At 44.1% G+C, this 24119-nt stretch overlaps 1 protein-coding gene and 1 pseudogene across 1 annotated transcript; both read right to left on the bottom strand.

The window, feature by feature from the left end:
* Window positions 1-880: 880 nt before the first annotated feature.
* On the bottom strand, window positions 881-2495 carry LOC100772068 (annotated as a pseudogene).
* Window positions 2496-12453: 9958 nt separating this feature from the next.
* On the bottom strand, window positions 12454-22557 carry LOC100772858 (sodium-dependent glucose transporter 1). The gene is made up of 6 exons (XM_035438760.1): window positions 22399-22557; window positions 17030-17198; window positions 15102-15218; window positions 12843-13812; window positions 12695-12750; window positions 12454-12560 (listed from the first exon to the last, which is right to left on the bottom strand). Exons 1-6 carry the CDS (start codon window positions 22555-22557, stop codon window positions 12454-12456), a joined length of 1578 nt encoding a protein of 525 aa, XP_035294651.1.
* Window positions 22558-24119: the final 1562 nt, after the last annotated feature.

The raw sequence follows: 24119 nt of genomic DNA on the forward strand, positions 1-24119 counted from the left end.
ATATGCCTAGGAAACCAAGTTAATGGTTAGTGCAGATAGTAACTGGTAGATAGTAACAAGAGAACAAGGTAGCGCTCCCTTCTCTCACTGCAGCTAAGATGGCAGAGGCCATAAATTCCAGTATGAACTGGAATGTACCTGATATATTGGCAAATGAGGTCCCCAGAAAAAGTAAGAGTACCACTAGCAGATTCTGGTCAAGAACAAAGATTGCACGTCCCAAAATAAACTGACATTGCAAAATCCAGACAGGACTGTGCAGCTAGAAACAGTGAAAACATTTTGAGTTGCTCCACTTCAAGCTCCCCAGCCCAAGACATTTTACTTTCAAGACCTGCAAACCTTTACCTTAGTCAACTCCTTTTAAAACATCTAGTTCTAATATCATCAGCTCTTGTATACTGGGCTAAATGAAAGAGCTCTTGACTTTCTGGATTTAGAAAGACGTCAAAATTAAGTAATGATTGCAGTTGGCAGTCTGAAAAGTGATTGAAAAAGCTGTTCTCCGAAACGGACAGCTGTTCAGAAATGAACTCACTGTGAGAAGATGAAAATAACTATATTCCAAGACCTGGGCTGTGTGTTGATCAGCTGTCTCTGCTTCTAACCCACAGAACAACAGCTGTGGCATTTCACATGTAGATCCAAGCATGACTATTGTAGATGTGACGTCATTATCACAGTGATGGGAATGCAGCTCTAGAAAGAAGAACAATGTGGGGAAATGAGCCTGGTCCCAACCATTATAGGGAGATGTAAAAGGCTTAGGAAGGTACAAGATGGTGCAGATGACATCAGAAGCCTGTGGCTGGTGGGGCCATTCCTAAACTCCTGGGCAGGCTAGTTCTGACCTAGAAGACTGTAGGGGAGATGCTTGTGCTTATTGTTTGGCATTGATGATGTCCACAAACTCAGCTTGAGGGAAGCGCCACCCACGAGGAAGCCATCCATCCACATCAGACTGGCTTGCCAGCTCCTTACAGGTTGCTCCAGTCACAGAACCTCCATAAATGATTCCAGTGTTTTGAGCCTGAGCATCAGAGACATTGAATTTCAGCCATCCCGGAGCTTCCTGAACCTGTCGAAGTGTTGCAGTCTTACCGGTACCAATAGCCTATACTGGTTCATAGGCCAGGACAACTTTGTTCCAATCCTTCATATTATCTTTGATGACCTCGGTTTGCTCAAAAACAGCCTTCTTGGTGATGCTAGCTTCCCTTTCATCTAGCTACTCCCCAATACGGGCAATCATTCCAAGGCCCTCGGCTAGGGCATGGGCCACTTTCTCTCCAATCAACTCATTCGACTCCCAGAAAACATGCCTTCTCTCTGAGTGCCCAGTACTACCCATTTGGCTCCTAAGTCTTTGATCATGCTGGGCTGATCTCCCCAGTGAAGGCCCCATTGGTCACTTAGTAGCAGTTCTGTGCTGTTACTGGGAAGGGACCAGCCCCACCCCCACCCCCACCCCATTATGGAAGCCATGAAAGGCTAACATGTGCTTGCCTGATCTTGCCCCTCCTGCCCTGGTCACTAGGAGGTCAGATGCCCTCCTCTTGGCTAGGAACCAATCAGAAGTTAGCTGGGCAGGGCTGTGCTTTAAGTCTCTGGGTGTGCTTTACTGACAAGTGCACAGTGATGTGCAGAGCATAGCAACCACCCTGGGAGGGCCTATGGGCCATAACAACCAGTTGGCCAATCAACACAGGGCAGGTTGTCCAAGCCTGTACGAACACCAATCCTGAGACTGTGTACCCCTAGACACTCCCCTTACACTGCCCTATAAGATCCCTGTCCCGTGGTTTCTCGGGGTCTTTCCCCAGCCATGGTGGGTGGACGAAAGCCCTGAGCTAATGGGGTTAGCTCATTAAACAACTGCAATAAAAGACTCATTGCTTTTGCATTGAAATGGAGCTCTTAGTGATTTGGGGGCTCAGAATTTGGGCACAACAACTGGAGCTTTCTTTCCCGCCAGGTCCCTTGGCCACTTCAGCCCCAAATAAACACACAGACACTATATTAATTATTAAAACTGTTGGTCAAATGGCTAGGACTTCTTATTGGCTAATTCTGTCTTAATTATTAACCCATATCTACTAATCTATGTATTTCCACATGGTCTTGGCTTACTGGAGAATGCCCAGACCTGCTACTCCTTCGTGATCTACATGGCAACTGTTTTGGTGGGCACCCTCTGCCTACCTTTCCCTGAATTCTCCTATCTTCCTGCCTCATTGGCCAGATGGTATTTTATTCTTCAACCATAAGAAAAACATATATACAGAAGGACATCTCCCATCACTGGGCAGCCACAGGAACTTGGGATTTAGCTTCTACCTGGCAAAGTTGATGTAGGCGGTGGGGGTTGCACAAACCACCTTGATATCTGCTGGTACCTTGGCCGAGTTCAGGGTGCAAATGAGTTCTCCCAGGCACTTCTTCCTCCCTTTCATCTTCCAGCTGCCCCCAATGAAGAACTTCCTGGAAGGCACCATTACACTGTGACTGAATTGCTGAAGGTCAGTGTGAGCTTCTCTTGGGTTTTTGAGACAGGGTCGCTCTATATAGTCCTGGCTCTCCTAAACTCTTATGTAGGCTAGGCTGGTATTGAACTCACAGAGATCTTCCTGCTGCTGCCTCCTGAGTGCTGGGAGCAAAGGCACACTTTACTTTTAATGTCTCTTAAATTGGCTTCCAAGTTTCTATATCCTCTATATCCTTAGTTGTTGTCCTCATTTATTGCTAGACTATAAAAAATGCTTTTAGTGTATTCACAAAGCATGTGTCCCGGCATCTTCATCAGGCTTCTGATCTGTCAGGATGATGACAAACAACAGGAGCTTAAAAGTTAGAGTCAGCATGAAGATGCTATTCATTGTTGTTGAGGGTATAGACTGCTGCAGCTGCCATGGAAATCAGTATAGATGTTTTTCAAGAAACTAAAAATAGGAGCTTAAAAAACACATACCCAAAGCTGAAGAGAACTTGCTGTTCTTGCAGAAGACCCATGGTTGTAGTGGCTCACAACCATCTACAATATATATAAGAGATGCAGAGCCCTCTTTTGCCCTCTGCAGGCACCTGGCAAGCATGTGGTACACACACATGCATGCAGGAGAAAAAGCAATGTGCATGAAAATAAAACTTTTTAAAAGAAGTTAAAAATAGGATAACACTCTTGGCATGGTAGCGCACACCTTTAATCTCACTTCTCAGGAGGCAAAGAGGCAGACCTCTGTGAGTTTGAAATCAGCCTGCTCTACAAATTGAGTTTCTACAATAGCCATGGCTACATGGAGAAACTCTGTCTCAAAAAACAAAACTGTAGTTGGATTTTTCTTTGGGCCATCAACCAGCTCCCAAATACGGAAATGGACACTTATAATTAATTATGAATGCTCAGCCTTAGCTTGTCCCACTAGCTCCTTTAACCTAATTTAACCTGTTTCTATTCATCTACATTTTGCCATGGGGCTTTTTACCTTTCCTTCATTCTGTATGTCCTACTTTTCTGCTTCCTCTGTTTCTGTCTGTCTGGTCCCTGTTGCCCCTTTTTCTTTCTTCCCTGAATCTAAATTATCCCCCCTACTTACTCTCCATGCCTGGAAGTTCTGCCTACACCTCCTCCCTTGTTATTGGCTATTCAGCTTTTTATCAGACCAATCAGGTGCTTTAGGTAAGCAAGGTAAAATAGCAACACATGTTTACATAACTAAACAAATGAAATACATCTTTACACAGTTAAATATTCTGCAACACAAAACCACATACAAAAAATAGGATAACACAATGATCAGTGATTCCACTCCTGGCCACATACCCAAAGCACTCTTTATCCTACCAGAGAGAAGTAGCACATGCATGTTTATAGCTGCTCTACTCATAGTAGGAAGGAGATGGAATCAGCCCAGCTCTAGCCCATAAACAGATGAATGAATGAAAATGTGATACATAGCCACAATTTTACTTCACTCAAGTAAAATGGGTGGAAATTGTAAAATATTCTATTACATGGGGTAACAGGCGGCGAAAAACACACAGTGTATGTTCTCATATAGGATCTTAGCCTCTAATTTTTACATATGTTTATTTATGTGAACTGGAAAGGGCCTATGAGGAGAGAAAACAAAGAGGCTTTAAATGAGTGTATAGGGAGAGTAATAGTAATACAATACATGTAAAATGCAAGCAGAGAGGGAATACTGGGAACAAAGGGGACAAATGAGGATGGAGGCAGGAAGATGGAGAGGAGCAGGCACAGGGACATCAACTAAAGCTAAGTACATATGAAAAAATCCATAAGGAAATTTGTTACTTTGTATGCTAATTTAATAATAAGAAAGTAGAGTGTGGCATGCAAGAGAATGGCTATATTTTAAGGTATTTTCTGCTTAGTACAGGTGATTACATAAATCATGTATGTAAATAACTCCAGGATTCATGCTATAGCAGCATAATAAAAACACAATGAACTACTCACATTTTGGTGACTGCAAAGTCAAAATAGTTACAGCCTAGAAATTAAAGAGTGAAGAAAAAGTGCAGCACCTTAGAAGATCTTGGAAAGTATCTCCAAAGCAATTCCCTCTTTGGATGAAGTATGAGGCCCTCATTCATGGAACTTATTCATGTAGGTGTGCTTATTCTTGTTACAGGATATTTGATCACACTGTGAACTCTGAGATTGCGATATTTACTGGAAAAACCTGTTTCTAGTTGTGGTGTGGCTCAGCCCTAGCACACACCTTTAAACCAAGAGTTTTCTGCTTGAACATTGTAAACAAAATTAAATAAAGTCAACCATAGGTCAAAACAATGCACACACAATCAGTTGACAGGAAATGAACATAGGATTATTAAGAAAAAAATCATAAAATGTAAGAGGGAGTCAGGAGGACAGATAGAGAGATGGGAGGGAAGTAGAAAGGAGGAACATTGAGTTTGAGGAGTTTTGTTTGAGATGGTGTAAGAGAAATATCTGCCTGGGATGATGGCAGAGGAGGGAGGTCAACCTGGTGCTTTCTCTGCCTCTCTGAGGTAGCAGGTTTTCACCCCAGCATGTGGCTCCTCCATCTGTATTAGTAAAATTGAATGATGAGGTGTGCATTTGTATGAGGAGGCCAGAGACCTTCCTCTATAGAATTCTGTTTTATTCATTGAGGCAAGGTCTCTCTCACTGAACCCAGAGCTCATTGCCATAGTCAGTCTGCACCACAGTTTGCACCACAGATTCCTTGTCTCTACCCCTGACACTGTACTACAACCCACAACCCACCTTTAAAACTTAAATTAAAAATTTATTTTATAAATGGTTTTCCTGCATGTATGTCTGTGCACTACTTGCAGGCAGTGCCCTCAGAATCTAGATCCCTGGGAATTGGAGATGTAGAAAATGGTGAGTCACATTGTGGTACTGGGAATCAAACTCAGGTCCTCTGGAGGAGCAGCCAGCTCTTCATTGCTGAGCCATCTCTCCTGTCCCCCTTTAAACTTCTTAAACACAACTACTGGGGCTCTAAACCTGTCTTTGTGCTTTTGCATTAGGTACATTACCCAGTGAGCCATCTCACCAGCTTCCTACACTTATATTTTTAAAGATTACTAAAGATTAGTTTTACTAATCTAGATTGTTCCCAACTGGGGTGTGGAAATGGCATTATAAGTATCTCTCTACAAAGTTGTTTTCTTGGTTGTCAGAGTAGAAAGGACAGCTGTAAATGCTTGTTTTCGTCAGTCTCTTAATTTGATATTTGAAAGTAGCTAGAAAGCAAGCTGAAATTTATGACAGGCTGACATGACAGTGACATTCTACGGTTCACTAGAGGAACAGAACTGAAAGACAGTAGATATAAAAGAGGATTCACAAAACTATTACGTGACAGGACTGGAAGTCATCCTTGGCCATCTGTGTGCTAGAGGACCTGAGAACTCAGTAGTCCCTTAGCTCACAAAGCTGAGAGCCTCAAAAGCCCCAGTTTAGAGCTGGAAGGACTGGTAGAACCTGGTCTTCAGTCCATGTTGAAGGCTAAAAAGACACTGTACTCTGATGGCAGCCAAGGACGACAGCAGCAGCAGCAGCAGGGTTAACACACTCGATGGTAAGAAGTGAAGGTGAACAGGCACACATACTGCTTTTTTTTCTCATATTTCCTTTTATCTGGAGCACTTTTGGAAGGTGCCTCCCACCCGGAGGGAGGGTCTTTCTCAAGAACCAGCCTGACTCCATCTTAGGCTTATAGTAAAGACAAACTAAGTTCATTCCTTTTTATGATTAAACCTCTGTTTCTCAGGGATTGGGCTATTCGCCCCCACCTGTAGCCTTAACTACAAATGGCTCTGCCCTGCCTGTTCCAGGAATGGCAGTCATGTCCTTGTTTTAAAGAGTTGTTTCTAACCATCTCACAACCCTACCTTTTTTCAAAAGGTTATATGACCACCTAGATTACCTTGTTATGGCCACCTGTTGTTATGGCCGTGAACACCTATTGTTATGACTGTGACTATCTTGTTATGGCTGTGACTACATTGTTATGACTGTGACCACCTATTGTTATGACTGTGACTATCTTGTTATGGCTGTGACTACATTGTTATGACTGTGACCACCTATTGTTATGGCTGTGACTGCATAGTTATGACTGTGACCACCTATTGTTATGACTGTGACTATCTTGTTATGACTGTGACTACATTGTTATGGCTGTGACCACCTATTGTTATGACTGTGACTACCTTGTTATGGCTGTGACTGCATAGTTATGACTGTGACCACCTATTGTTATGACTGTGACTATCTTGTTATGACTGTGACTATCTTGTTATGGCTGTGACTGCATAGTTGCGCCCACCTTGCTACCATGTCTTTGTCTTCCTCCTCTCATCTTTAGATTAACACTTTGCTCAGTTAATCCTTTCTGGAAATGACTTCACAGACCACCCCAGACACTTGCTTCTTAGTCGACTACAGATCCCATCAAGTTGGCAAGTAGTATGCAAAAAATTTGCAGTTACAGATTTATTTTTTATTCCAGTTTGAAGTCAAGTCACTTAAGAAGGATATAAAGAAAGAAAAATTTTCAGGGGATTTTGAAGCCCAAATTGTGCTTATCTCAGATACCATGGATTTTTTTTTTTGAGTGTGTGTTTTGTTATTCTCATTTTTTATGGCCATTCATTAAATTGCCATTACTACAGATTGAAATGTGGAAATTCAGCTGTTTTTCTATTGAGCCAAACATTAAAGGGATTTGAAGAAATATATAATAGTACTGTTCTTTTTATTAATTTTGCCTTGAAAATTTGAAAATTACTTTATTACCTTATTGCACCTGTGAGCACGTGTGCATACACCTGGCATGACACACCTTTGGAAGTCAGAAGACAACTTAAGAAGGGGGTCTCCTCTCCTGCCTTGTGGGCTCCAGGTGTCTAACTCAGATTGTCAGCCAGCTCTCAAAAAGTGTATTAAAGAAAGTGACACCTTCACATGTGTCAGGTCCAGAGGAAACTTGGGACAAATGGATGACTGTAGTGCCTGTTAGCACACCAAAGCACATGCTGGCCTCCCAGCTTACTCAGTACCCGTGGCTCTTCTTACCTCACCCCTACCCACACTTCTCCAGCTCCTGGGATTGTTTGCCCCAGCTTCTCATTCCTATATAACCCTGTCATTTCAGACATGTGTTCTCTTGGTCCCCCTCTCTTACCCCTCTCTCTCTGGTCTTCCTCTGTCACTCTCCCCACCTCTGCCTCTCTCTTGGCCCTGCCCAGCCTGCTGGCCATGTTCAATGTACGACTTTCTCTCTCTATTCTGGACTCTTCCAGATGCCTCTGGCTGAATTCTCCCTCATAGCTACAATAAAAACCTTCTCCTCGGCTGTACCTTGGAGTAGTCACATCCTAATTTTCTATAGTATGCAAGTGCACATGTGTGCAGAGGCCTGAAGCTGATGTCAGACTTCTGTCACAATCATCCCATGCTTTTTGACATCATCTTCAGACCTCTGCACACGCATGCACTTTCATGCATGCATTCATGCTTCCCCTCAGTCCTTTCTCCTGGAACTTATGGATTCTGGGTGTGGTAGAAGCCACACGTCACTTCGTCCTTTTTCTTGTCACCAAGCACTTCTCATATTGCAGCCTGGGAAAAAGTCTGCATGTCAAAAGAAAACGTAGTGTGTGTAACTGATTCTGATCTAAAAATAAAACCTTGCACAGTTCCCATACATGGGACTTCACAAAGCAATTTTGTCCTTGCTGCACTGTCCCATCTGAAGATTTGTTGGTACCGTGGTGAGCATGGCAACCATGAAAAGTCCTTGATGGGTTTCCACTGAATACATGAAATGCTGCTTGAAACCTGCCTGTATTTCTTCCCTTCAATGATATTATTTTTATGTGACAAGCAAGGCCTTTTCTTGCTCACTTTGAAGGTAACTGATTCTTTCTGAAATGCTTCTTTCTCTAAGTAATATTTCAACAAATCAAAAGCCCAAAGGATGTTTAGATCTAGGAGAGTACATCCTCAGAGCAGACTTCCCTGCATGTGAGGAGACTGGGCTGAGAACCTCCTCATTTGCCCCATGTGTGGGAAGCTATAACCTGGATCTGTCTCAGTCCTCTTAGCCCTTTGAACAAATCTGTTTTAGTATTATAATCTTTTTTGGAATCTCCCCCACAGGTTTACCTATATTAATCACGTGAGCACTGTGTCAAATATCCTCAGAAATATGTAAGTCAAATGTGACCCTCAACCATATAACCATACATTAACAGACATTTACCAAGCCATCTCCCTGGCACTATAGTAACTCCTTTTTTAAATATATAATATGGGAATATATTTTCAAGTTCACAATGCCTATGACCTCATATGGTTACCACAGTTTGGATTTTCATGTCTCCCAGAGACCTTGATGTTAAAAGCTCAGCCTGAGCAATAGCACTCTGGGGCCTACCTTTAAGGACCCTACTAGGGAGTTAGGTCATTAAGAATGTCCTCTAGAATATGACTGTGCCTGGAGCTCCCTACTCACTCTTGCTTCTTGGCTGTGAGATGAGTGGTTTCACTAACTTCATGTGATACCACTGAAGTATGCTCTTTCCACACAGTCCAAGACCCATGGATATGTTAGGAACATAAGTGAACTATTTTATGTAACTTAAAAACTGTTTTGTATGACTTGGAATATTGTAGTTCTTGCAAGATAGGAATCAGCTGCAAGGCAGCCCAGATATAAGCCAAGCCTAAGGTTTGAACCCTAATAGCATAGAACTAGCACCCACAAGAAGAATTCGAGAATTGGAGCTTTGGGTGTGGCCCCTAGGATCACACTGATGTGCTCTCGTGACACGTGCTCAGAGCAACAAGAAAAGACCCCTGACCCATGCATGCCACGTGCGTGGGCAGCAGGGACAGAAAGAGATGCTTAACAAACACACAACACAAATATGAAACATGGACAGACATTGGACAGGACAAACCGCGGCAAAGAAATGGTGCCCCAAACCAAAATTACAAACAACCCTTGAACTTACGTCCAGGGCGGAACCAAGGATTCTCGCAAGTCTGCTTACCCTATGGTTCAATTCAAGCAACCCTCGGACTTTCGTGTCCGAATTACAAATTACAAATTACAAATTCTGCGCAGATCAAATTCAAGTCATGGCACCAAACCAACAAAACAAAACAGCAAGAGACATAACAAGCAAACATATAACATATAAGTTGCGAGCTCTAATCATCTTACCTCCAAGATCGAATCCACTCAGGTGAAGGGTGGTCGCAAATCCCGGACGAGCCCCCAAATGTTAGACCCCCCGAACACTCAAGTATCCGGGGACCCAGGCCACATTCGCAATCACCCCAATCACCAGGCGGATTCGAGAGCTTGCTGCAAACTGCACGAGGCTTTATTGTAATTTAACCAGCTAACCCCATGTTAGCTCGGGTCTTTCACCCACCCGCCATGGCAGATAGCTAGAAAAGACGGCTCCTAGGGTCTCCCGAAAGATCTTATAGGGCAGCGTAAGGGGAGTGTCTAGGGGTACGCACAGGCTCACGATTGGTGTGCCTCCAGGCTTGGAGGGCTTGCCCTGTGTTGATTGGTCAACTGGTTGTTATGGCCCATAGGCCCTCCCAGGGTGGTTGCTATGCTCTCTACATCATTGCTGTGCGCTAGTCCATAAAGCACACCCAGGGTCGTAAAGCATAGCGCCACCAGCTAACTTCTGATTGGTTCCTTGTCACAAGGCAGGCATCTGACTTTCTAGTGACTAGGTCAAGGTCATAGAAGCACATGTTCGGCTTTATGGCTGCCAAAAGGGAAGCTGGTTCCTTCAACCACAAACAAAATCACTTTTCATCAAAAGTTGGGATTTACAGAGATGAGATGAAAGTAAACAATCACATTGCAGTGTAGAAAGACAATGTTGCTCAACATAAACCTTGGGAACATTTGTCAGTGTTATTGTGCTTATGATGCAATTGCTATTCCAAACTACTGAAAATCAAGTTTAGAAATAACAATACCCAGACCCAACCACTCATTAATCCCAGCCGTTTATCCAAGGATGGCCCACACCAGTTTTGCCACACACATGTAAAATAGACTTTCTCATTCTTAACTCTTGGGCCATTAGCCACCTTTACACCTTTTCTTTGGTTTCCTAGGTACTGAAACTCAGGGAGGAGGAGCCTCAGGTGACAACAACTGCAGATTGACACTGTGGCTATGGTGATGGCACAGTGGTTAAAAAGTGTATTACTCAGGGCTGGAGAGATGGCTCAGAGGTTAAGAGCACTGACTGCTCTTCCAGAGGTCCTGAGTTCAATTCCCAGCAACCACATGGTAGCTCACAACCATCTGTTATGAGATCTGGTGCCCTCTTCTGGTGTGCAGATATACATGAAAGCAGAATGTTGTATACATAATAAATAAATAAATAAAATGATTTTTAAGTGTATTACTCAAGTGTTGAGACCAACGTTTGCATCCAACCCACATAAACACCAGACAGATACAATGGTCCACTTAGAATGCCAGTGCTCTCAGAGAGCAGAGGCAAGGATTCCTAGGGCATGGTGGCTAGCCAGGTAGGAGTCTCATAGAGTTTAGGGTCAATTTAAACACCCTGCCTTGGTGAAAAAGATGAAGAGCAACTCTGGATGTCAGCCTCCAAGCCTTCTCAGATACCTGCACACACGAGAACATGCAAACATATGCATGTACCACACACATGAAAAAAATAAAGGCAAATTTGTCAAATGTTTACAGTGCTTACAGTGTAACTATTACTCAAAAATAGTGAAAATCAAATCCCCAAATACTAAAACACAGACCCAACCCCTGAAGTAGGCCAAGAGCTTGAGGGGACCTTGTCTAGTCTCCAGCTCTCCAGCTCTTATAAATCCCAAGCTATGTACAGTGGATATATGCCAAAGAAATAAAAAATATAATGTTGAACTAGGTTCTTCATAATCTTTAATACAAACAATTGTGATGTTTTGTTGCATCTAATCATAAGACAACATCATTTTATATATGTAAATGGAGAGAATTGATTAATCTTGCCACATTGTTGAACAATCATTTATTATAAGGAGTATCATAATTTAAAGCAGTTAGACTTGATGAAATGCGGCTTTAAAAAAATCACACTTTTCAGAAAATTAAAACTAAAGAATAGCATTAAATGTATTAGATGAGTAGCCCACCCATCTGTTTAGGGCCTGTGTTTCACTTCTTCATTGAAATCAAGAATGGGCTGGCAATTCCATTAAGTTTTCAGAGATGGCTTATAGAAACTGTAGAAGTCATGGATTTTAATTTGGAAATCCTGATTTTTTCCCCCTAGAATCATGGATTGTGGAGATGACTTCAATGAGGGCAACGTTAAGGGTCTCAGGGGACCTGGGAGGCAGGTCTCCTGAGCTACATGTTCTCTTCAAGGAAAAGTCAATCAAATGAATCATTAGCATCCTTTGCCCCAACCTACAGATAAAATAAGCAATGCATAAAAACTACCCCCCCCATTGTCTAGGACCCTGTCTCATGAATCACACCCCCAGCTTCTCACGTGGAATGAGAAAACTGGTTATCTCTTCAGCATATACAGCCCACTCGTGGCTTTTCCCCATTGAGATCTCCCTAAGTTCTCAAATACCTTAGCAGTCAGGAAACTGAGACAGGAGGATTGCAAATTTGAGGCCAGCCTGGGCTACACAGCCACATTACCTCTCTAACAAAACAAAACACCAGCAGCTGCCTTCTATGAACTCTGAAGGTTGGGGAATCATAAAATATTACTTAACCAGCTTCCTGTCAAACATGAGGCCCAGAACTAGATCACCTGGTAGTTTATGGGAGACCCCAAGACTCAAATGCTTCCCAGCATTTCACCATTGGGTACAAATGGGCCTGGATTAGGTTTCCCAAAACATGCCAGCATCTAGCGCTTGGTTCTGACAGGCTTCTTAGGAGGCCACTCAGTCAGCAGCCCAATTTCTCTCTCAGTCCCTCTGCTCTGGTGATTCTTAACTGAATCCTCACTGTTACCTGGAGAGGATTTGGGCCACAGAGCATTTCAGGAGAGCTGATGGGAGACCTCAGCTATAGGTTATATAAAATCATCTCTATTGTATTCCTATTAGAAAATGCTGCATTTAAACACTTCAAAATCCATTGCACACCCCACCCCTCCCATCTTAATTTAGCTTCCTTGTTTAGCTCAGAGCTAGAAAGCAAAGCCTTTAGGTTCCTGCTCTTGCTTTTCCCTTTTAAGTGCATTGTTCTTCATCCCTTTATTTTCTCCCCTGAAGCTCAGAGATAGAAGGTAAAAATTTCTGGCCCTCACTGTTACTACCTTTTTTCTGCTTGTAATCCAGAGGTAAGGTGGCTAATTTATACATCACAGGAAATAAAACAGTTGTGAATACTGCTGATCCCAGACAAGTATACAGAATTATTGGCAGATCTGGGTAGTGTCCTTGAAGAATTCCAGATAGTGCAGGAGTAGCCATTAGTCCCAGGGCAGCACCAACCAGAATAAATGCTGCAGATTTCCCAGTTATGCTGGTGTACTGCTCAATCCAGGCAATGCCACTGGGAAATGTGGCTGCCATCGAGGCTCCATACACAGAAGTTGCGATCCAGAGACAAAGAGGGCTCTTGTCAAAAAGCACCAGAAAGAAAGATGAGACAAGGCTGCCAATGTTGCACAATACAATCATGGTTCCAGGCTTTAAGAATGTTGCAAAGAAGATGGCCAGGCCCCTGCAGGCAGCAAAGGTCCCCCAGAAGATGGAGTTCAAGCCAGCTGCTTCACTTTCTTCCATGCCAACATGGGTGGTGGCGAAGGAGAATATGAAAGAGCCATAGGTCACCTCAGCTCCCACATAAAAGAAGAAGAAGATGAAGAGGAGACAGAGCAGGGCCCAGTGATATTTAGCTCTTCGAGCTTCCTGACCAGATGCTGTGGATTTTTTCTGCCTTGAGCTTTGATTAAAGAATGGAGCAAACAGAAAGACAGAAACTACTAAAACATAGGTGCCAGTGGAAGCATATGCCCACAGCAGGTTCATGTCCTCAGGTACTGCAAACAGAGAGTCTGAGGTGGCTTCAGAGGATCGGTTCAAGGCTGAACGGTCGAAACCAGGATCTGTGTGGTTCTGAGTAGATGCTGATGTTCCCCAGGCCAATTTAGCCAGCAGGGGAGCCAGGAAGGCACCCAAGGCGAAACTGAAGTGCAAGGCCTGCATGTGTGGGGCTCCTTTGTCCCCCCAAAGATTCAAAATGAGGACATTCCCACCTATGAATGAAAGAAATGATTTAAGTTAAACATGGTAACTTAGCTAATGTGCGTGTTAATTAACAAACTCCAAAAGTACACATCTGTATTACATGGCACAGGCATGATAAATGTTGCAAATTGTTGAAGATGGCACCTGATTCAGTACTGTGATGTACTTGCCGCACACATCATTTCATGCCTACACATGGAAGTCAACCATATGATCAGCTGTGGCCTCTTAGAGGCATGCACATTAGCAAAGTTTTTTATAAAACATGCTGGCTCTGCACTGGGGAATTTTATTTGATGCACATATTTATTATGTGCTATATAATACAATATGCATATGTGTATACATACACTTCAGACACATTATCAACCCTTTTTGTTCTTGAAATAGAAAATGTATTATTTATTTATTTTTAAAACATACAAAATACCCATTCAGAAACCTGAATACTCCAAAGGTCCTGGTGTACCTATTACAGGAAATAATACATATTTCAGAATCTGCCCTTAATGCTATCAGAGTACCTACAAGATGAGAAGTCCAAAGTGTCAAGTCCATGGCTCTTTTTTAAAAAAATGGTTGAAGTGTTTCATTCCATTCTGAGTTTACAACCAAACAAAGCCTAAAGAATAAAACATTTCCACATCTATAAGATAACATTAGACAGAGAAATGAGGGACAGAAGGCTGAAATTTGGAAGGCTGAAATCACATATGTCATTTAGTAAGTTTTCGTGTGTGTGTTGAATACAAGTGTGTGGGCATGCACACACTGTGTGCACATCCAGAGGCCACAGGAAGATGCCCAGTGTCCTCTATCATGACCTGCCTTATGTTCATGAGACAATGTCTCTCACTGATCTGGAAGCTTGCCATTTTGACTAGGCTAGATGGCCAGTGATGTCTTGGATCTGCCTACTGCTGTAAGTTTTCAAAGACATGGTGACATTGCAGAGGCTTTACTGTAAACATAAGTTTTGAGAAAGCAAAGAGCAAAAAACAAATGCAAAGAAAGTAGTACAAAACACAGACTCTTGGCCCCCCTCTTGATAGCAACAACCCACAACCTCCCTTAGGAAAAAATCTCTAAGGTTATTCAGAGTCAGATGCTTTGAAAATTGATGCCCTAACTTTACAAGAGGAGTGGCTGCTAGCAGGCTGGTTCTGAGTTGTATGACTCCAGATCAGTAGCTCCTTGTCATTTCAAGTCCATCACAAGGGACAATTTAAAACCTCCTACTCCACTTTTCCTAGCAGGAGTGCCCCATCCCCAGATACGCCACCAGTGATTCACTGACCTGTATCTAGAACACCAAATGAGATGCCAGTGACAGACATCATTGCAGTAAGTAAGACTGCTGTCTTACAGAACGGAGTCAGGTAAAGACCGGCTGAGGTGAGCAGGTTTGACAGCCCTGAGAAGACAATGTTGAAAGAAAGGCAGCTGTGAAAAAACAGCATCCTTGCATCAGCACTAAGTCAACATAGCACCCCCAAGTGCAAATGGGATCAAATGAAAAGAGGATAACCTTGTGGGAGTGAGCAGCGTACCTTCTACAAGCAGTCATACCCTTTAAATCTTGCATAATCTTTATGGATTATAAGATATAAAAGGTTATAAAATGCATCTAATTCTGTCATCGCTAGAATGAAACTACAAATCATGCAATGAAGCCAAATTTCATAGCAAAAGAGGCAAAAGCTGTTTACTTAAATGTTGTACACTTAAGAACCAACTCAAGAGGTGACTGTGTTTTGCCAAGGTGGACAGCCTTCGTTAGAGCCCAGGAACCCACATGCAGAAGGAAACAGTCCTGAAAGTTGTCCTCTGACTCCCCAGGAGTGAGCCGGAAGGTGCACAATAATTTTAGATGTATTTTAATGAGTAAAAAATAACCCAAATGGAGGAGCAGTTAGAGAGCTTGTTCAGGGAACGAACATGCACCATGCATGTGTGGGGTCCAGAGCTCTGATCCCCAGCATCCACACAAAAGCTGGGTGGAAGCTGAGCACTTTTAATCCCAGCACTCAGGAAGCAGAGGCAAGTGGATCTCTGAGTTCAAGACCAGTCTGGTCTACAGAGTGAGTGCCAGGACAGCCAGGGCTACACAGAGAAACCCTGTTTGGGCAGAAGGGGGGTTTGGGGTCATGATGACTGTTTTTAATCCCAGAGTTTTGGAGGCTCCCCAGAGCAAGATGACTAGCTAGACTAGTCAAGTCAGTGAGAGAGCTCTGGGTTCAGTGAGAGAGCCTGTTTCCATCAATAAAGTAGAGAGTCAAAAGGAAGACACCTCTGACCTCCATACCCAGTCACACATATCTGAACATACATGAGCCCACACCCATGTGAACACGAATGAGCACGCGCGCACGCGCACACACATACACACACACACACACACACAGGCATGCACTCATGCATGCAAAACAAAACAAAAATCCAAGACCCAAAAGAAATGTTTACATATGGAATAACAAAAAAGGACAAGGAGTTAGTAGTGAACTTTAAATAAGTTAGTTTGAGGAATTGGGAGGAAATAAAAGGCATAGTTTTGGACTAGGATTTAGATCAGTGATAGACCTGTGAAACAGGATTCTCTGCCAACAAAAACTCATACCTATATAACTCGTTATATGTATTCTTCAGTTCACCTTGAAATAAGAGGGATCTCTCATTTATTAATCAGGAATGATAGACTGTTCCTTCAGACACAAAAGTGGTTTGCCTTATTTTCTTTAGAAGTCAATTTATTCAAAGCACATATGGTAAAGGCTTTCCCGCCTGCTCCCAGATGTGGTGGAGGAGCCTGGGCTCCTCTCTGACATAGGATAGCAGAGACAAAAATACAGCCTAGGTTAGTTCATCAACCTTCCCTGCCCCTTCGTGTCCAATCCAGGTTCCAAGAGCAGTTTCTTCCCTCTGCGGCTCTAGGAACCCAGTTGTGCCAACCCCAGGGGCAATGCTGTGTGTGTCTGGAACGGAGCCTGGGTTTCGGTGGAGGCTGGCAAGACTTGGGAATGCCAACACTCCCACCGCAAGGTCAGTCAAGTTTCCAGAGGACTCCCTGTCACTATCAGGGACAGTAGATTCTGGCAACCCAGTAGTGGGGGACAGCAAGACAGTGTACTTCAATTGTCAACATCTCTAGGCGACTGCCGTCATATTTAGAGACAAATTGCACAGTTACTGACAGAAACAAAGGAGCAAAAATCCCTTTTAGCTTACCCAAAAGTAAAAAATGATTCATACAGTCGAAAAGCACCCCGCCAACCACAGAGCCACATAAGTAGCCGAGGGCACGGCCCACGAATATTTCGGAAAGACTGCTGACGTTCCGGTTCACATTTCTTGCCAGGTCGGGGAACGTGGGTCCTAGCACAGCAGCGCTCACTCCCTGCAATTTACAAAGACAACAGCTTTTACTTATAAACTAAGAAAATTTATCTAGTTATATCCACTGTTAAAAAAAAATAGCCAGGAGCGGTACCAAGGCAGAGATCGACTTTAAGGCCCACAGCAAGGAAGGAATATTCAATATACTAAAGTTACCACAGCCATGGACTTCTCTTTTCTCTGTTTCAAACCTCTCAGTTTTTCAAAGGTCTTTTAATTCTGTGTCTTTTTTGACATTTCCCATTTGAGGATACCTTAATGGATACTCTGTATTAAAAGCTAATACAGAGCTGGGATGTAACTCTGGGCAAGACTGCTTGCCTAGCAGGCTCAAGTCCAAGTTTAATGTCCAGCACTACAAAGTGACGGTTACTTATTTTAATTTTTTCCATTTCTTTACTGTGTGTGCCATGGTGTGCATGTCTAGATCAGGGGACAACCTGTATAAGTCTGTTCTCTCTTTCCACCGTGTGGCTTCTGGGTATCAAACTCAGGCCATCAGGCATATGTCTTAAAGAGCTGAGCCATCTCACCAGTTATAACATTTTATAGGATGTATCATTAATCTTATTTTTTGAAATAAGTTTTAAGTATAGTACTTGCAAATATATTAGAGGCCCCAATGTGAGAATTTACATATCAAAATATTAATTATAGATTGCTCTAATTTTTTATATTATCAAAACAACTATTTCTGGTGCACATGGGGTTCTGCATATGCAACACATAGGAGAGAAGCCATCTGAGCTTGCTCAGATCTATGCTTTTCGTCAAGCACAACCTCAGCCATCAGAACTGCAGCGTGTCAGCCTCCCTTACAAAATGTCACATGCACACAGGCACAGCGTGACTTTAAAAATGTTAAGGAATAGCAATCAAAGTAACTTGCTCTATAGCTACCTCAATACGTAACCAACTCTAGCACAACCCGTCAGCATGCTGTAACCTTCTGAATGCATCACTCATAACAAATGGCCAACCTCATGGGCTGCACAATGTGTAGATGTGTCCAAACAGGAAAAAGTGTAGGCTAAACTAATCACAGCTGCTTGGTTTATCACTTCCTTTTTCTGTCTATAAATCTTCCTTTCCCACACTGCTTGGTAAGGCTGTCTACTTCCATTGGCTCCAGTAGTTGCCCAATTTCTGATTCTTCCTCTTCTCAAATAAGAAGTTTCAAAATTATTTATTTTATGTGTCTGTGTGGGCACCTGAGTAAGTGTATGTGCTGTGCGCTACATGTATGCCACATGGTGCCAGAGGAGAGAGGGGGGTACTCTGGAATTGCACTTACAGGTGGTTATCAGTCAGCTGACAAGGTGCTGGGAAGCCAATCCAGTCCTTTGCAAGAGCAACAGGTGCTCACAAATGCTGAGCCATCTCTCCAGCCCCATAAATAAAATTTGTTATATGCAAGAGGCAGGCCTAGCGACCCTCCTCAGAGTCCGAGCTAATCAAGAGGCTGGGGCAGGAAAATCACCTGAGCCCAGGAGTTCTGGTCAGCATGGATAGCATAGCAAGACCCATCTCATAAAATTTGTATGCAACAGACACAAGCAACTTTTCTTGCCCAATGCATTACTATTGTACTGAACTCTCCAATGATCTTTAACCATGGCCACCTTAAGTCTTGCCATTTGCAGTTAATTGCTTAGTATGAAAGGACAATCCTGGAAAGGACTATCAAGTTCTGTTGGCCCGGGTAGGAATTCTCAACATCTAATGAAGAAACCAGTGGCTCATAAACATGGAGCTGATGTTTAACTCAGGGCCAAGCACAGTAAGAATTCATTAAGTCCTCAGGAAATGACTTGGCAGATGTTCGTGTTAAGTTAGTCAGTGGTGAAATGACAAGCTATGCAATGTGAAAGTACTCTGAGGACTGGACCAAATCCATTTACCAATCAGAATCTATTTAGTATGCAGTACTGAGCATCTAACTTGAGAGGATGTAAATCCATTGCTAAGCATGAACCCAGGGAGAGCTTGGATGGCTGCCTGGTGCTTGCAGAGCCCTCACAGCTTCTAGTATTAAAAGCTCTGCATTCTAAGATACACCATGGCAGGGAAAATGATCCAAACTATAACAGAACATTGGTGGACACTGCACTCTGAGATACACCATGGCATGGAAAATAACCCAAACTGTAACAGAACATTGGAGGATAATCATTTTCACCGCCAAGGGTTCTAACTAGTGTTTGTTTGGTCATCTCACCACTTAGTTAAGACAACAAAGCCCCAAGTCCTTGGCTTTCAGCAGCTGGGTGAGTCAGACACTCACAGGCAGACTTTTCCACTTGCCACCAGAAGTGCTCACTTCTAGGGGTTCCGAGGCTGTCCCATGCAGAAACGTGGGCAGTGTAATGGGAGCTACAATTAGATTAGAAGCTGTGTTTGCCCAGCAGGATTCCTGGAGAAATCCCTGGTACAGTGGTATTTGTTTCATACACAAGTTGTGTAAGGAACCACAGGCACGAAAGCAGTGCTAAGTCCAGTTCCTGGATCACCTGGATGGCCTCAGTCACAAGCACTTCCAAGCGATGGCACCTGGATCCACTCTCACTGCAGAGCTAAGACTGAGCCCTTGTGAATGGTCATTGCAATGCTTCACCCCTCATGAAGCACCCGAGTATCTCCTACTCACAGAAAATGTTACATGGTCCAGAAGGCAAAACTAACACCCATTAATCCAAAGTGTATTTTCACTAGGACCATCCTACATGCAGACAAGGGCCTTAGCTTAGCTTTCTACACACACACACACACACACACACACACACACACACACACACACACACACACCCCACACACACTCTGCTGAGGTGGCCCTCCCTTCCGTCTCCTTGAAGGAAAGCACAGGGACACGCTGTCCTCTTTGGATAAGCTATAACTAAGCTATCGCCAAAGCCCCTCCAGGTTCTTATAGAGTTAACTAGAACTGAAGAGTGGAAAATGTCCTGGATATTCTGGACATCACTGCTGCTTGTGATGCACTCACTGGGAATGACCTGGCTAATTGCTAACAATATGACCAAATATATGCCAGTAAAAGTGTAAGGTGTGTCCAGGCACTGTTTGCACAAGACCTAGGGACCACTGTGGGTAAACACTTGAGTGGTGTCATGTTAAGTCAAAATTAATGCCATTAAGTGAGATGCTGTGTCCAAGCACTATAGGAAGCTTCACACCAGACATTGTTGGAGAGATGTATGTTTCCTTAGAGGTGAAAGAACTTAATTTTTGTCTGCTCCATCTCCACTAGGGGGCAATCTTTTCCAACTCAGGGGTCTTAACTGAAATTGTAGCCTGCTCAGTCTCCTTGCTGGTATAAATTTTAGTTTAGCATGGCACACTTCTGCCTTCTGAATTGCTTTTCTGGAAGTTTCTATTCCTTCCACAATCAAAGCAGTCAATACTCACAAGGAGTGCCCTCCTTTGACATTGATAAATATGTTAGTCTCTATTGGAAGAAAACTTCTAAAATTGTTTCTGTGAATTCATTTGTAGCAGTGAGGTGCTTGTTGTACAAAATTTAAAGCTACCTGTAACTTGGGGAAAACTTGGATCTTGTAAGTGCCCAAATCTCCCATGGGTTCTGAATCGTGGAGCCACTCTCCAAAAGGCAGAATACTGACACACTACAAAACTTACTGGAACAAAATTTCACTTTATATTTCCTCTTTGGGGGCTGGAGAGATTGCTCAATGATTTAGGACATGTCCTTATCTTCCACAGGACTCCAGTTCTATTCTCAGAACCAGGTTGGGCTTCTGACAACTGCCTGTAACTGTCTGGCTTCCGGGGGCGGGGCGGGGTGGGGGGGTGGGGAGGGGCACTCGTCTTCACGCACAGGTTCCTGTGCAGGTTCCTGTGCATGTGATTGCTGATGACGACACTGAGTAAAGAAACTTCTCAGGGGAGAGGAACACACGTGTGCTCATGGGAATAGCAAGCAGTTAGTCTGCAAGAATCAAGGACAGTGGATGACAAGCCTGGCTATGACAAAACTTTCAAATAGTTGTCATTAGTGCATCTCTCCAGGTTCCTCTGGCTTATGTGGCCAGGCTGACTACAAAAGTCACTAAGCCTTTAGATCAGCCAATTGTACCATCATCTTAGGTCTTAATTGCTACCACAGAGTCTAGATGAAAGCTATGGAGAGTTGCACTCTATCTCACACTGCCGCTTTTACTATGTGAGTTTGGATTGTTTGATTTTGATCGACTGGTCCTGGCAGAACCTGTAAAGGAGTGTGCTCTGGATTCTTAGTCATGTCCACCTGTTACCTGCTGTAACAGCCTCTGTTACCTCTTGGGTCCCGTGAGTCATAGAAGTTTCTATGCAGCAAGGTGTGCCCCTTCCCAGGCAGAAGGCGTCCAAGTCTCAGGGCCAGGGTGAGCACAAGCGCTCTGCAAGCAGTGAGCCCAAGGGTCAGACCAGGGGCTCTCACCAAAGCGTTCTATGTTTCCGGAAGGAGTTACAGAAGAGCTGGCCCACGGAGAGCCTGACCCTGCATCTACAGTGATTTTGTCTCAAATCTTCAACCCCCGCCCCCAATAAAACCAATTCTGATTCCATCTCTGATATGTGTAGTTACCAGAAATGACTTCACAAGCCCAAGGTCATAATTATGGAGGAACCAAGAGGTCATCACTGAAGAGGACACTTCTTGCTTTGCACTTTCCTCTAAGAAAAGCTTTAAGAATCTGAAGGCTCAATTTAAATAGCATTATGGTACAGAGTGGGACATCTTCCTGGCTTTACCACCTACCTAACTGACTCTGAGACCTGGCAAAAGTCACTTCCCCTATGTGGCCTATTTTTCAGCTGCAAAATTAAGATGTTAGCTGACTCTGGTCAGGGCACAGGGAAGAACTCTCAGGAAAGCTCGGTTGTGTGTAACCATCTGGGGGTGGTGAAGGTCATTGGTACATGCCAGCACAGCCCTCCCCGACCCCGTCATGTACAGAAATCAGCTAAGGTTTGTTGCAGTTAGAAAACACTAGGACAAATCAATTTCACATTTCATTAGAACTATACCCATTTTCCTGAAGATGAAACTGCCGCCTAAGCAGTTTCAATAATGCTGCACAAAGGTCACACAATGTACAGGTGGTCAAAACCGGTCTCCCTGGAAGGGCAGGTCCCCTGCAGGAGGCTCGCTCCCCAGCCTGAGGGGGTGCAGCCTCAGCTCTCACCATCCCCAGGAAGGCAGCATTCAGGACCACGGTGATGAACCAGCGCAGCACACTTCCCCGTTGGCCACTGGACACAGCCTGGAGCCCAGTCTTCTGTGGGATATAAGCCTGGAGGAGGCGCTGCCCAACAGCCTTGGCTTGGGACCCACGGGACTCCATTTCCAACTCCAGCTTGGCAGCTCCCGACAAGGGGTTTTGCTGTGGCCTGATTCTTTGGCAGGGTCCCTGGAGCTCTGAGTCCCTGGTCCTGACTAGAAGACTTCTTCCAGAGCCTCCTCCCACCAAGGACAGTCCTGAGTCAGGGCCTTGGGAAGTTACACTTTGGACTGGCACGTGGTGGGAGCAGCGGACACTGGCGCCCATCTCCCAAAGCTCCTAAGAAAGACATTTGGCGGACATAGGCCTCTCTCAGCAATCAGCAACCCAGCTTCTTGGGGAGAGCAAATATGGCTTCCTGGAAAATCACATGTTCTCCTGGCTTCATTGAGGGTCATTCTCATCTAAGTGCACACGGGTGGCCGCACCGGCACCATGAGGCAGAGAAAGCTGGAAGCGCAGCCTCAGAAGAGCCCAGGTAAGAAGCTTTTGGGGCCTAGAGAGATGGCTCAGATGTTAAGAGCACTTGCTGATTTTTTCAGAGGACTTGAGTTTCGTTCTCAGCACCCATATCAGGCAGTTCACAACCTACACACACACACACACACACACACACACACACACACACACACACACACGTTCTTAGCTTTTGTGAGTAGTCAGTGGTTCCCACTTCTCTGCAGGCAGCAGAGGGCAATCCATAATGGTACCTGGTCTGAGCACCTCAGTGTACTCTATGAGAGGTCTTAAACAAAGGCCCCGAAGCACCTTGAGAGCCAAATGGCAGCCTTCCTCTCTGGGGACTCTGCAGCAAGTCTAGGGGGGGATGAAATCTAACAAGGCACATGGAACCGAGAAAAGAGTTGATGCAGAACACAGAAACGGTACCACATAAATCCCAGGACAATTGGAAGGAGTTGGTTCTCTCCTTCCAGTGTGAGAGTCCAGGAGCAAACTCAGGTTGTCACGCCCAGAGGCAAACACGTTTTCTCACTGAGCCGTTTGTCTCCGCCAAAGTATCTGTTTTGTTCCTTTAGTAAGACACCAGTTCCCACTGCGATGATGGAAGAGCTCAGTATGAAACGAGAGGCATCAATGCATGATTACATGAGGTGCCTGGAAAAGACTAAAGCAGCCTTGTGACCACCGTGCCAGGGATGATGTTCTCTACCCCTGTGGGGACTGGGGACTGAACTGAGGCCCACACTGCTAGGCAAGTTCTCTAAATAAGCCTGAGTGAAGAGTCACCCACTACATCCCTCCTTATTAATCAATGGTCTATAAGAAACTGCAGTTTCCCTGGTGATGGGAGAAGTGTTAATCCTAAAATTCTCAAGAAAGAAGAACCAAGTCCACGACTGTTTAAAAATAAAGCAAGCTGTGTTTAGGGATACCCAACGCTGGCCAGTGACTGTCTCCCCCTAAGTTGGAGTTTCTGAGCACAGCCCCCACTGGCCTCTCGAAGTCCTTCATATAGGAGCATAAGGTGCTCACAGCGGGTGAGGGGCTGGTGGTTATCTATTGCTAAAGGGTAATAATAAAAGGGGAGGAAAAAGGCAAGGATACACATCCACTGAATGGGATTACATGCAGTTTTCATCAGACCAGGAACTCATTCTTGATTA

The sequence above is a fragment of the Cricetulus griseus genome, chromosome 2 (assembly GCF_003668045.3).
Source record: "Cricetulus griseus strain 17A/GY chromosome 2, alternate assembly CriGri-PICRH-1.0, whole genome shotgun sequence".
In the NCBI taxonomy this organism is placed as follows: domain Eukaryota; kingdom Metazoa; phylum Chordata; class Mammalia; order Rodentia; family Cricetidae; genus Cricetulus; species Cricetulus griseus.

Excerpts from the sequence above, each read along its gene's own strand:
- LOC100772858 (XM_035438760.1), bottom strand. The coding sequence starts at position 22,557 with ATGGAGTCCCGTGGGTCCCAAGCCAAGGCTGTTGGGCAGCGCCTCCTC. Across the intron at positions 12,751-12,842 it reads AACAGTGAGGGCCAGAAATT|TTTGCTTTCTAGCTCTGAGC; the intron begins TTTACCTTCTAT and ends GAACCTAAAGGC. Across the intron at positions 12,561-12,694 it reads ATTAAGATGGGAGGGGTGGG|GTAACAGTGAGGATTCAGTT; the intron begins GTGTGCAATGGA and ends AATCCTCTCCAG.